General features: G+C 42.9%; 1 protein-coding gene across 1 annotated transcript in view; it reads right to left on the bottom strand.

Moving 5' to 3' along the window:
* Positions 1-2,016: 2,016 nt before the first annotated feature.
* Positions 2,017-15,272, bottom strand: part of bicdl1 (BICD family like cargo adaptor 1) — a 75,666-nt gene continuing 62,410 nt past the window's right edge. Inside the window, exons 7-9 of the mRNA XM_080208470.1 lie at positions 13,061-13,191; positions 7,330-7,450; positions 2,017-2,246 (exon numbers count right to left, since the gene is read on the bottom strand). Of these exons, the coding sequence (XP_080064596.1) occupies positions 2,052-2,246; positions 7,330-7,450; positions 13,061-13,191 (447 nt within the window). The 3' untranslated portion in view covers positions 2,017-2,051. The remainder of the gene's footprint in view (positions 2,247-7,329; positions 7,451-13,060; positions 13,192-15,272) is intronic.

The raw sequence follows: 15,272 nt of genomic DNA, 5'->3' as shown, positions 1-15,272 counted from the left end.
TGCATGGCTGTTCACCAATCCCAAAATACCCGCATAGGCCATACACATGCCAGTCCGTGCAAATTACTGCACATGTGCGGCTGTGCAAGAACATTTAAAGGGGCTACTAACTTAAATTGCCTATGCACTTCAAAAAAAAAGGTTGTATACAGACATACTATGTTCAATGTATATGGCACAGAAATGATGCACTAACACTATATATACCCACTGTGCATTATACCACAGCTCTTTAAACACAGTACTTAGCACCCTAACAATAATGTGTAGTATATCATTTGTGTGTGGTTTATAGGCACATGGTGCACACAACCTATTGCATAAGCAAAAGGTGGACTATTCATATCAGACATGTACATAGCACATTGTCCCACACAATTCTTCAAAGGTATATTCCCCACATTATTACATTGGTCCCTGCACTTTTATGCTGCATTATCTCACTATTCTACAAACGCAGAATAATCTCATACTTCTAAGTACATGTCACATGTCTCCATGTTGCTGAATAGATACACAGTTGATTGCCTACACCATACTGCTCAGACATACAGTCCTTATCTATATCTTACCCGTTGCACCAGTCTATCCTACATTATCCAGGCACACATTTTGCTTCCTCAACCTAAACCACATTCATTGAATAATTCTGCACTATAAAGGTGTACATTCCACAGTTTCAAACTATTCTATACATCTTGCTATAAATTAGTGCATTATCTCACACTGTTCTTGCGCTTTCCACACAGAACACAAAATCTGTTATTTCACCTTACATCGCCCTCTGTATGATCCTACAATTTACAGTATTGGTACATAGCTAACTATATTGGATACCAATTTGTACCCAACTCTTCACTGAATGTTCAATAAAAGTAAAGGATGCGAAAAGTACATAGCATAGCTGTCAGCATCTGAAAAGAGAAAGGTCACGTTAATGATGATTCTGCAAAAGGGTGTGAGGGAAGACTGTTCCTTTGTGGGTGCTCAGTCAATTAACTTTTCCCTTTAACAACAAAAAAAACACACACACAAGCTGCATGCCTGTGATTTGCTGAGATGAGCAACCAGCTGCCACTGCTCCCAGCTAAGTCCCCGAATCGCCCAACTGTTCAAGGCAAAGGTCCCTCTTTGGCTTTGATTAAACTCAAAACATGTACCTGCCTCTTTCCTTTTCAGGTGCTGACAAACATCGTGCAAGTCCTGTGTTTTGCAGGTTTCTGGCACGTCTCATATACAAACATCCTGTACTATGTTGTGCAGGGGTTATGGTGCAGTACACCGATTGAACTATCCTAACACTTCATACTCTCGCAGTGCTCTCCCACACTGAAGTGGCACGCACTAACATTCTATACAGATGGTATTATGGAGCACTTTATACACAAACACCTAGTGCACACTAACACTGTACTTGTGCACAGTGCATTATCTTGCACTATTTTAAACAGGCACGTGTTGCAGACACTGCATTTTACAGGCACACAGTGAGCTGCCCACGCTACACATGCACATGCAGCAATATTCCATATGAATCTTCTGAGGTGCACTGTTCACAGAGTGCTGTACAGTTACTTGCTCACTATGGATGCATATGGGTTTGCTGTCTCTTATAATTCTTTAAAGGCAAACAGCCCAACTATCTGAAATAATACTGCACAAACATTCAGTCCTTCATAGATCAGACATTCCTCAAATCATACTTTTAGTTTTTTGTGAAAACAATAGAACTTAGCAACACAATTTGTTTTAACCCGTTATGTACAGTATGTTCGTGCAACACTCCACGTACAAGAACCTTTGTCAAAGACTATTTTGGCACCAGTTATAGCAGAGAACGTCTCCAGTAACAAGGCTACCTGACTTAGCCTGCATTAGCCAGGCTTTGCTCCACTATGCCATCCTGCAGCCCCTTTGCAGGTGAATGGAAGCATTGCCTGAGCCCAGGAATAATGAGTTCCCTTCCTAATTCAATGAAACACTCTTTGTACAAAGAATCTCTTGAAGCCCCGCCAACTCCACAATGGTCCCTTTAATAATTACAAAGAAAATTAATTCTTCTTGAAAAACGAGAAGGGACGTTTCCCTTCTGCCCTAATGACCTCTTCTCGGTTACGTTCCGGTCTCACTGAGGAGATGACTTTGTGCCTCATGCTGCAGCTGTTCCTGTAGGATTGCGCTGGCGGACGACACTCTCTCTGTTGTTTGTCCATTAACTGCTGGTCAATGACCCTATGCATGTCATCCTGCAAGGAAAGAAATGGGAGTCAGCATTCAGCACACAGCACACACATTTAGAGTCACACTGACTGCAAGGAAGCTTCAGATTACTTCACAGAACCAAATGTTGCTGCAAGCTACACCTGTGTGCTGTTCCAATGCAGGCTAGAGTGGCACATTCAGTTCCGCGACTGTGCATTGTTCACACAGTGGTCTGATGCAAAGGAAAATGAGGAAGGGAAAAAGATAAGCAATGAGGGAAAGGTCACAGCCAAGAAGAATATATTCCTAGCATTGAGGTACAGGAGGATCAGATACTGTCCAGTGAGAAAAAAAGCAAAATACTGCAGATGCTGGAATCTGAAACCAAGAGAGAAAATGCTGGAAAATCTCAGCAGGTCTGCAGCATCTATAAGGAGCAAAAAGAGCTCTCGAGTCTAGATGACCCTGTGTTAAAGCTCTGATAAAGAATCATCTGGAGTCGAAACATCAGCTCTTTTTGCTCCTTACAGATACTGCCAGACCTGCTGAGATTTTCCTGCGTTTTCACTGTCCAGCGAAAGCTAGGAGGTACTGTCCTGAGATGGATTTGGGTACAAGGATGGAGGTGGGGGGCCTAGACTAGCTTCTACAGTGAGAAAGGAAAATCAGGACTGGCGAACTGAATGTCTTGCGTTGCGGAGACAATAAGGAGAAGGATTTGTTTGACTGCAGCCAAATCATCAAGTCCTGAGTGCATCCTGAATGCTGGGCTACCAGGCCAAATGCTGGAATCTTGCTTCAATGTAATAAAGTGAAGCAAGTTTAGAAATAATTATTCTCTGAAACCGTTTCTCAGTTTGATCAAGTTGCTGATCTTTTATGGCAGATTTTGAATTTTCAGCAACAGCTGTCAAGCGAACACAAAAACCAACTGGCAGAAACCTCACAGGGAATAATTGGAACTATTTCCAGCAATGAAAGGGATCAAATAAAATATCTATTGCAGGTTCTCATTCTTCATTGTGATTGGTGTTTTTGTTGGTGAGTACAGTTTCTGTCCCAGGAGGTGAAATACACTGAAGGACATTAATGGGAAAGATTTGATCCAGCCATGTACAACAGGGATTTAATGCAGTCTGGGTCAGACATAAACCATGAAGCTTATACAGAAGGGTCTTGCTGGAATTACTGATCTAAATACAAGTTCATTCACAGGCTAGAAATGAACTTTAGTGGCACTGACAGTTGTGACATTGGATAATGAGACACAACTGCCAAAGCAATCTGCAATGAATATCATTATGTTTCAGAGCTCCGATAATAAGGCTGAATAGGTCAGAAAGAGACAATAACAGAAGGTTATTTTGATGATTGCATGCCAAGCATGATCTGACCTGCAACGTCAACAGCTTCCTGCAGTGAACCTGAGAAGCCGAGGTTTAGTCTGCCTTGGGTCTGTCAGTCACAGCTACATCACATGGGGAGCTTGATTTAATAACTCACTGGAAATGGCTGAAGGACGCATAGTGAGAGAATGGAAAACTCAATACTCAGAAACAGCCAAAGATGAATAATGGATGGAATGGAGAAATGTTCTAACAAGTGGACATTACAATGAAAGCTCACCTCAGAGGCAGGAGGGGGCTTACAATAGTCTGCTTGTACAGTAGCTGGGAAAGGCCACTAGATGAGAAACCAGAGGAGCCAGATAGTGAAAAGCCCTGAGGAAGCAAACTGCAACAGGAAGAGAGGGAAGAAAACACAAGACTGAAGCAACAAGAACAAAAGCATTTCTTTGTTGGACTACTTCTATTATGTTACTTGACACTGGACACGGTACTCAGATTGGATCACACAGTCAGGATTAAGGTGATTCCACCATATGCTACTCGCCTCAAATACTTAGAATGAGTTGATCCCCAGGTCACACAGAGATTTCCCCTGTACTGGCACCTACCTTGTCTAGGGTTCCCAAAGTGATGCCATCACTTTGATACCAACTACGGTCCCCTCTTTACCCAGGCACTCAAAAGTCAAATCATGTGTCTGACTACTACAACACCAAAGATGTATGAGTTAGGTGGATTGGCCATGCTAAATTGACCTTTCATGTCAGGGGGATTAGCAGCGTAAATAGGTGAAGGTACGAGGATCGGCCCTGGGTAGGATTGTAGTCAGTGCAGACTCAATGGGCCAAAGAGCCTCCTTCTGCACTGTAGGGATTCTATGACTCTATGAATACACACATTTAAGAGAATCCCCTGTTTAATGAGCCCGGCTCATGTCCTCTGAAACTCATCCTCATTTCTTGCAAATCATTTCCTTACAATTCACAGAATGATCGTTTCTAATTCAAATAGAGTCTGAACACCCCTTTCTAGAAATGTGCTGGTAAAGAGAATGAGATTCTAGATATCTGAATTAGATGTAAGCAGGAGTGTGGCATTTCACACTGTAATCATAAATTCATATTTTAAGTACGAATTACTAATGTGTGGAATGAGCTTGTTCATTCAGTCTCCTGTTTACAATATTAATTTATGTGGCTGCAGGACTCAGCACCCTAATACTGCCCAGTACAATTTAGTTACTTGTCACAAGTATAATCCAAAACTTACATTTTAAATTACGTTAATTTGAATTTTGTAGTCTCCGCTCCGCACCCCCCCCTCCAAAACCACCATGTCACCTATTCAGCATTTCCCTTTCCTAGGATGCCAATGCAGCATTCTACTAAGCTGCCATTTTGAAGACACAATTCAGATGCAATCATTCAATTGAGGTGAGCGTATGGATTTTGTGCCATGCCATCTTTCACTTTCTAAAAATGGGGATATCTGACCCTTTCCGAGATTCACAAACGCAATATTCATTCACACTGATTGCAGCTTGAGGTGGCCAAGGTGTGGCCTGGAGCAGTCTAATAATGGCAGAAGGGAAATGCTGGACATTTCAAAGGTGAAGTCCCATGTATTAGTGAAGTTCACAGGGCAGCATTATGGTTTGGTATAGGCAGAGCCTCCAAGACTGACTGGGAACCACAGAAGGCGGAACGAGACCAGTGGACTGGAGATGTTCAACACAATTCTTAGATTTTCACAAAGCATATGCTGACATTTCACATTAGTTAAAGGTACATGAGTTGAAGACAAATTAGCAATGTGATCTGCAGTTGTCATTGTAATGGGTAAAGATGCCATCACATTAACAACATGAAATGAAATTCCATGAAGTGGATTCTCTTAGAAGGATTAGCGTTTACCAGTAAAATTATCCCAATATACTTAAATTCATTGATATGGGTAAAAAGGCATTGTCTCATGAGAAAGATATTCACTCTAGTTATCCAGTGAACAACAATAAAAATTCATCTTTGCAGCCAAGGTTACTCAGCAACACATCATATTTTAAGTAACATTTCCTTCAGATGACTGTGTGAAACAATGAAGTCTGTTCAGTAGCTGATTTAAAATTTACTGGAATATAGTGATAATATACTCAGAAGATCTCTGCAATCAAGCAGGGTCAACATGGTATTGATAAAGGGAAACCATGTTTGACTAATTAATTGGAGTTCTTTGAGGAAGTAACAAGCAATGTAGATAAATTGGAACCTGTAGATGTACTGTACTTAGATTTGCTGAAGGCATCTGATATCAAAGGTTATCATGCACAATAAGAACTCATGGTGTACAGGGTAGCATACTAATAAAGGATTGGTTAACTAACAGGAAGCAGAGAGTCAGGATAAACAGATCCTTTTCATTTTGGCAAGATCAGTGCTTGCGATTCAAATATTTACAATTTATATCAATAATCTGAATGACGGTGCCAAATGTATGAATTGCTAAATTTGCGGATGATGATTAGTCGGAAAGTAAGTTTCTAAGAGAACGTAAGGATTCTGCAAAGGGGACATAGATAAGGGTAAGTGGATGGGCAAAAAGTTGACAGATGGAAGTATAATGCGGACTCTGGGTGTACAGAGGTATGTGTGTGCATTGGTATATGAATCACAAAAAATGAGTATGCAGATATAACAAGCAAATGGAATGTTGTTGTTTATTGCAAGAGGAGGAGAATATAAAAGTAGGGATGTTTTGCTTCAGCTGTACAGAGTACTAGTGAACCACATCTGGAGTACTGTGTGCTGTTCTGGTCTCCTTATTTAAGAAAGGATATAAAAGTTCAGAGGACGTTCAGTTGACTGATACCCAGGATTGGGGGAGGGGGGGGCCGGAAGGAGAGAGAGAGAGAGGAAGGGGGGCATTATCTTATGAGGAAAGCTTGGACACGCCGGACATGTATCCAATGGAATTTAGAAGATCGAAACAAAACAAACAAGACCCACAGGACACACAACAGGTTGGATACTGAAAGGACATTTCTCCTTGTGGGAGAGTCTAGAATCAACAAGGTTAAAAAATAAGAGGGCTCCTATTTAAGACAGAGATGAGAAGAATTTTTTTTTTAAGTGGGTTGTGAATCTTCTGAACTTTCCCCCCCAGACAGCCGTAGAGGCTGGATCAATGAATATTTTTAAGTTAGAGATAAATAGATTCTTGACTAACAAGGCAGTCAAAGGTTATCAGGGGTAGAGGGAATGTGGAGTTGAGGGCACAATCAGATCAGCCTTGATCCTAATGAATAACAGAGCAAGCTCAAAGGAACAAAGAGCCAATCCCTGCTCCTAATCTGTATGTTTGTATCTTTGTCTATTCGCACATATATGAATCATTAAAAACTGCATACAAAATGGTGTCAATGTTAGCACTGCTGCTTCACAACACCAGGACCAGGTTCAATTTAGCCTTGGGTGACCATCTGTGTGGAATTTACACATTTTCCCAATATCTGCATGGGTTTCCTCCCACAGTCCAAAGATATGCAAGTTAGATGGATTGGCCATGGTAAATTACCCCCTTAGTGTCCCAAGAGACGCATGATAGATGGATCAGCCATGGTAAATGTGTGGGATTATGGGTGTAGGATGGGCTTGGGTATTCTGTCAGAGACAGTCAGTGCAAACTCAATGGGCAGAATGACCTCCTACTGCACCATAAGGGATCTTATGAAAATAAAACCTGTTCAAGTTGCTATCTGACCCAGTGGTTCACCCTGACCTACCTGCCAGGCCTCCAGCTGCTGCGAGAGGTTGAGTTTCTGTTGGATTGCATCTAGAAGTTGGCTGTTGAGTGACATCATGTCAATCTTACATTTTGCCAGTTCCATTTCCAGAACGTTCTTCCTGAAACAGAAAGTCAGACTGTTATCTTTACATTATACTGTCATGTTTAAATATCCAATTATGCAGCATATTGGAAGGGGCATGCTGCTTCAGAAGTTATGTTTTACGTAGAAATAAATCTCACAGACTCGTAAGATCCATAGGCAATCTATGAGGAAACAACATTTAGCCTCAGGTCTGGGACTAATCAGCTAAAGTTTTATTGCTTGTCACCATCCAACATCCTCTATTAAGTCCACCTACGGACATTAGACAAGGACTAGGTGAACCACCCACCCTATCATAAGCAAAGCCAATGGTTGCTGTCCATAGCCATACTGAGTGATTTGGATGAGGTACCAGAGATGCCTAGTACCTGTGGAAGTATAATCCATAAATAAGCACTTTCTAGAGAAGAGGAACAAAATGGATTGGGGAGGGAAATGCTCCACATCTGACCTCGACCCAACATAACTCCGACCACATTTGTTTTCTTAAAACTTGCACTGCAGAGTTTACCTGGGTCCTCATCGTAGACCAGGTCCATAAGCATCAGTTATTGGCATGAAATTTATTTCACTTTCAGCAAAAAGGAGGAAATCCACCGAGATGTCAACAAAATGTAACAGGAGGTGGTACGAAAGGACCAACTCCAACCTCCTTACTAGCTCCATGTTACCCTGTCCATTTTCTCCATCATGACTCACGTGCAGATGCATTCCACCAAAAGCAAAACATAACTTGAAAAATTAGGTTGATTGGCCATGCTAAATTGACTCTAGTATCAGAGGGATTAGCACGGTAAATGCATGGGGTTGTGGGAATAAGGCCTGGTGTGATTGTGGTCAGTACAGACTCGATAGGCCGAATGGCCTACTTTTGCACTGTAGGGATTCTATATGTTCTATAATTATTTCAGACTCATTTAGTGATGCTTTATAGAACAATTTAAGAATAGCCTATGAACTTTTTGAAACATGGCCAGGTGGCAGAGCCCTTTTTGCTAGGTTTAGCCAATTTCCTGCCTTCTCATTATACCCCACAATCCCTCCTCACACCAGAAATGCACTGAACCTATTCAATTCATCCACTAGAATGGCTTCAATAGATAACTCATTTGGCAATTCTGCTACTCAAAGACATTCTGTTCAAAGGGTCTTTCAAGATGCCGTGAAGTTTAAGCATCCAGCGAAGCAAATTCAAACGTATGTAAAACCTGCAATGTAAACAGATTACAGGAAGACTACAAGGTGAGTAACATTAGGAAGGCATATTGCCCATCATGTGAAGGTCAAGACTCTGATACTGACCAGAAACAAAATAATTTTCTTGTCAAGGTGCAACTTCAGGACAGAAGCAATCCAAGGCTGAACTAAGTTTATTGTCAAAACTGGATTTTTCACTCATTCATTTTATCCCTGATCACATGGTTCCAACAGTTACCTCATGAGGTACAGCAGAAGCACTCAATAAGGCAACCTTATTGAGATATGTAGGATTCTCAGCATAGATGCTGAGAGGTTTTTTCCCCTCGTGGGAGAGTCTAGGACCACAGGGCACAATCTCAGAGTAAGAGGTCACTCATTAAGACAGAGATGAAGCAGAATTTCTTCTTTCAGAGGATAGCGAATTTGTGGAATTCTTTATCGCAGAGAGCTGGAGAGACTGGGTTGCTAAGTATGTTTAAGGCTAAGATAGATTTTTAATCAGTAAGAGAATCAAGGGTTATGGAGATACGATGGGAAGTGAAGTTGAGGATTAACACAGCGGATCAGTCATGATCTCACTGAATGGCAGGGCAGACTTGATGCTGAATGGCCTGCTGTCTAGGGTATCTCCAGAAATAACACACATGATTCACTACTAGCAGGTGAAGTACGCTATGCACTTTATCTTACAATTCAAAATTCAACGTAACAGAGATGAAACTATCCTGGAAAGATGTTGTCGATGAATCTAAATTGATAAAAGTAACCTTGCTGGTTCTTAGCTTCTTCTGTCCTTATGGTAATCTTCAAAGCTCTGACTAAACTCAACTGCTAACATTTAATTGGGTCACTATGATATCCTTTCATTTGGAATTTTTTTCATGTAAACTTCTTCCCCAGAACTATTCCTACTCTCGTCTCATCTGTAGTATGCAACACAAAAAGAATTTTCCTACAGCATAGTTTACCCTTATACAGCCTGCTAGCTTTTTTCTGACCAAGTTGAGTACACAGGTGAGACTGACTGCCCTGGTACAATCTCCCCATTTCTTTGCTGCCTTGCTCTCAATTTTTTTTTACACTCAAAAGAGACTAAAAATTGCATAAAATGTTTGATTTGATCTGTCACGTGTGGGTATGCAGTGAAAAGTATTGTTTTTTGTGCGCTATACAGATAAAGTATACTGTACATAGGGAAGGAAAGGAAAGACTGTGGAATGTAGTGTTACAGTCATAGCTAGGGTGTAGTGAAAGATCAACTTAATGCGAGGTAGGTCCATTCAAAAGTCTGACAGCAGCAGGGAAGAAGCTGTTTCTGTGTCGGTTGGTATGCGGCCTCAGATTTTTGTATCTATTTCCTGATGGAAGAAGGTGGAAGAGAGAATGTCCGGGGCACCTGGTGTCCTTAATTACACTGATTGCTTTTCTGAGGCAGCAGGAAGTGTAGACAAAATATGAGAAGGTCATTCAACTGATCAAGCCCTCTCCTTTCAAATTCTGTGTACAACCCACACAGTGGGAGCAGCACAGTGGCACAATGGTTAGCATTGCTGCCTTACAGTGCCAGGGACCTGGGTTCAATTTCAGGCTTGGGTCACTGTCTTCGTGGAGTTTGCACATTCTCCCCATTTCTGCACGGATTTCCTCCGGGTGCTCTGGTTTCCTCCCACAATCCGATTAGGTGGATTGGCCAAGCTACATTCTCCCTTACTGTCAGGGGAATTAGCAGGGTACATATGTGAGGTTACAGGATAGGGTCTGAATCGGATTGTGGGCGGTGCAGACTTGATGGGCCGAATGGCGTCCTTCTGCACTGTAGGGATTCTATGATTCTATCATGGGCAAGTGAAGCGTCTATCATCATATTTGTTCCTTGTCAATGGCAAGCAGACTTACGGTAGTCAGGAGTGAGTTACTTGCTGCAGAATATTCAATTCCTGACCTGCTCTTGTAGCCACAGTATTTATTTGGCTGACCCATTGTGATCCCCCAAGATGTTGATGATGAGGGGTTCGACAATGATAACACAAGTGAATATCAAGGGGAGGCAGTTAGAGCTTCTCGACACAGCGATAGCCATTTCCTGGCACTTGTCTCGTGTCAATGTTACGTGCCACCTAATCTGTTTGGGCTTGTGCTGCACAGGTCTTTGTGCGTGCAGGCATGAACTGCTTATATATCTAAAGACTTACAAATGTCGTTCAAATGACTCAGTGGTATTTTCCTACCCATTACCTTACCCAGAAGGTCACTGCAGCTATTGATCACTTTTTGTGTTGAGATGCTCCTTGATATTCCTTCTGGACTTACTCTATCTGGGTTTCTGTTTTAGATACAAGATTAGAAGGATCACTCTGGTCCTTGGCTGGAACCTCTATTTACAGAACTCCGCAGAAATATTCACCACTTCCATTTCTTTGAGGTTGTGAGCCTTTTGGACTGTGGACAGTTAACTTGCTCCTAAAGCATGCTTCAAAGAGTTCTATATAGGGCAAGTTCCAGTTTGACTGGATTGGCATTTTAACTGTAGCAAAGTAAGTACAGGAGTGGAAAATAAAGGATCCTTAGCTGAATGACACAAAGGCAAAAGAGGAAAAGGAAGAATAGAAAAATAGGAAAGACAGGTGCAATTCTGAGCAGGAAACAGGAATTGTAATTTCACAGTTTGATTTTTAAAAGCAAACATTTTAATGATTGAGTAGGGTGGTGAGAGGTGTGTGAAGGGAATGGTTTAATAATAAACTCTGCTGGATCAGTCTGTGATGTGAAATCATCTCACTCTTTTTCTAGGTTACACTCCCACTTTTCCCACAGTATTCCCATGATATATGCCAAGTATTTGCGCATGTGCATGGTCTGTTTCATTTGTTCGCAGATCTCCAATATCCCTCCAAACCAGTTCCCAGGGATGATAGGAGAGTAGTCCAAAAACGGTTGTCTCTGATTTCTTGTCTGGTCTCTGCATAATGAGTTTGAGAATTAGGCAATCGGTGCTGCATAACCACCCGATATTGATGCTTTAATAATTATAATATAGGGCAGAGCTAAAGGATCAGTCCCTAGAGTGCTCAATAGTCAGTTGCTACCTTTTATAGCTCATTAGTTATCCAGTCAATTAATAATCCAATTTACAAAATCCCTGATCCCACGAGCACCCACTTCAGGTTTAAGTCTTCTCTGATTGGTTTTATCAAAGACATTATGAATGTCAAGGGGTTGATGATCAGTTACGATTATCTTAGCTGAGATTGGGGGAGGGGGTATTAAGTGAGTGAAGATTAGGTTACTCAAGAACTGTTAAAATTACTTTCCTGACATATTTTGCAAAATCAGATCTGTTTGAAACTGACGATAAATGCTGGGTTACCCTGAGATCTTCACTTCTTCATCCTGGGAAACAATTATATTCAGATCTGCACAATTAGTATTTCAGTTAGACAAATTCCTTTAGACAGGTGAGTCAGAGAGCAAGGTCAGCTGTTTTCATACTTTGCAAATTCAATAATTTAGGCATTACAGATGCTCAATGTCAAGTGCAGTGGAATTCCTTTTGGATATAATGACAATGCATTCTTTTTATTAGTTCACATAATGTGGGTATCTCTGGCTACACCAGAATTTATTGCCCATCCCTAACTGCCCTTGCTTAGAGGACATTTAAAAGGTGGGGAATAAATGCACCTTTTCCTGCAACCCCTTTGGTTAAGATATGGCATGGGATCAGGTACAATGCCTGTTCTTGTCAGCTTGCATCTAATATGTCCCTTGCTTGAGGACCATGAATTGGGTTGAATTTGAATTGGTTTTTGGAGCAAGCAAGGAGGTGGATTATGGGCTTGCCCTGTTCACTCTGGCTTTGTAACTCTGAGAAAGGAATACATATAAAAAGTCAATCACATTGCTGTGGATCTGGAATCACAGGACCAGATAAAGACAGATTTCCTTCCCTAAAGGACATTAGTGAACCAGATGGGTTTTTGTAATAATCAACAATGGTTTCTTGCCCATCAGTAGAATATTTATAAAATTCCAGATTTTCAACTGAATTCCAATTTCACCATCAGCTGTGGTGGGATTTGAACCCAGGTTCTCAGATGATTACCATGGATCTATAAAATAGTAGTCCAGTGACAATACCACTTCTCCACTGCCTTCCCTGGATCATAGACTTAGTCAGACTACCAGCCATTTGAATGGATAATGATACCAATACAAAGGTCATTGGAAAAAGGATGATTTAAATTCACGGTATTGAGTATTTGCTTTGGGCAGGAGGGAGGAACGTGGGCATGGTTGATGCTGCCAAATCTACTGCTGGAGTGGAATTGATGTTGAGGTAATTGTCAGCTACAAGATTTAACTGTGGCCCATCTTAGCCTGGAGTTGCTCATGGCCATTCATCTTCCTCAGACCAGCGTCTTACCGTGCTACGACCTCATCCAGGTCGCTGAGAGCTTTCTGAAGCTGCTTGTCTTGTTCTTTTTCTTCAGATGTCACCTTCAACTTGTCTCTCTCCTCTTTCATTGCATTCATTTCCACTCTTAGCAGCACCACCTAGAAAGACAACATCAGCAAGAGGACAAGTCTTGTTAAATCAGTCCACTGACAGCAGTCCAGAGTTTACCATTCAGTACACTCAGGGGCTGATTTTACCATTTTCATTCTAAGTGCTGAATCTGGTGCAATTCAGACCCGACTTGGAAAACTGCTTTCAGGCACCCCCAAACGCATTCAACCTAAAAAGAAAATCGTGGGTCCCATGCGCAGTTGGAAAAAATTTTGAAAAAGCGTGCCCACGTCACATCACTCCTGGGCCGCAGGAAGTGCAGGAAACAGCCCGTGAGCGAAAAGCGGGAGCAATGGCCCCCACAGACATCATTGTCCCCCTTATCCATCCACCACCCCCACCACCCAGACCAATCATGACTACCTGCCCCCTTCCCCCACCAACTGCCCGCAGAGTGGCAGTAGACCTCCCCTGCCCCCTCTTCCCACCCTCCACCAGAGATCCAACTGCACCCCCTTCCTCCCCCACCAGTTAGCGATCGGGCCTCCCCATTCCCCACCCCACCCCAGAGATACATCTTACCTGATTCTCCCTGCTGCTCCACCCCCCCCCCCCCCCAAGAATGGTCTGGCCTCCCCCGCCCCCACCACCAGACAACGCTCAGCCCTCCCCCCCCTTCCCTCAGACAACACTCAGCCCTCCCCCGCCCCCACCACCAGACAACGCTCAGCCCTCCCCCCCCCTTCCCTCAGGCAATGATCAGCCCTCCCCCTCCACCACCAGACGATTGCCCCCTTCTCCCCGCCAACCACCCAACAACGATTGGGCCTCCCTCCCACACCCCCTCCCCACCAGAGATACATCTGACCCGCTCCTCCCACCCTCCAACCAGACAACAATCTGGCCTCACTCCCCTCCCCCATTCTCCCAACCAGAGAATGATCCCTCCTCCTCCTCCTCCCCCCTACCCACCCCCCAACCCCACCACTGATCTGAATCAAAGAGCCACTGGAAGCTTTGAACGCGTCTCTTCAGCAGCTGGAGTGCCCGATTCAGACTCTTATTCACCAGGTTCATTTTGGCATGATTCCAGATCGGCGAACGCGGTGGTAAAGGGGGAACGCTGATAAAGCTGGGTGGGCAGTTTATTAATTCAACTGAAATACATGCAGATGCATTTAAATTGCCGTTGCGCCTGTTTCAGACGCGAATTGTTTTGCCGCCATTCCTGGGTTTTGGTAAAGTGGCCATCTGTGCAGACACGGGGCACGGATCGCATTCATTGCCTCACACTCGACTTTACCATGTTTTCGCTCCCACGCAATGGTAAAAGAGAGCCCTCAGAGTCCATCTTGGGCCAATGTTCCACAAAGCCATGTCAACGCTGTTTTACAAATCAAACCAACAGCGCCGCTTTCTAAAACACTTATACATCAGAGGTTGTGGTGAAAAGAGAGAAAAATATCAGCGAATTGGTGGGATGTGCCTGTGAGAGGTTTTGGCAGTGTATTAGTTTTACTGATGCTTTTTGCTTTACTTGACACAGGAGTGCTTCAAGCTGAAACCGAGTATCCAAATAGGAAAGTTTTCCCCTCTTCAGTATTAAAACCATTGGTTCAATGGTGTGCACACCAAATAACACATGGAATTGGAAGCTGTTATACGCCCGCAAACACTGGACGAGAGTGCTGCATGCAGAAAGCAGTGAGGAACGGGTGGCAGCAATGACTGGGCCTGAACTTCCTTGGAGTGGTATTAGTGTCGAAGTGGCACCATTGGCTCTCCATGCCCAATTTCTTTCTTAATTTTTTTTGATGCTATCTAGCCCAATGTTTCAATTCAGGCCGGGGGGGGGGGGAACGGAGGCGTGGAGTTGGGCACTACAGCATGTACCTGGGGCCTTAGCAGCAAAGTGCAGCCAATGTGAAGGAGGCCACACCCCTTTTAATGGCATGAGCTGCCCTAAACAAGGTAAACTTATCTTCATTCTGTTAAAGGAGGTGGGCAAGGCTGGCAAAGCCATTTTTTGAGGGCTGTTAAAGAGTCAATCAAATTGCAGTGGGTCTGGAATCTCATATAGACCAGACAAGGTAAAGGTAGATTTCATAGAATTATAGAATCCCTACAG

This window comes from Carcharhinus amblyrhynchos, chromosome 20 (assembly GCF_965287045.1).
Source record: "Carcharhinus amblyrhynchos chromosome 20, sCarAmb.v2.hapA, whole genome shotgun sequence".
In the NCBI taxonomy this organism is placed as follows: Eukaryota; Metazoa; Chordata; class Chondrichthyes; order Carcharhiniformes; family Carcharhinidae; genus Carcharhinus; species Carcharhinus amblyrhynchos.
Note: the sequence above shows the minus strand (reverse complement) of the source record. Positions and strands in the feature narration are given on the sequence as shown.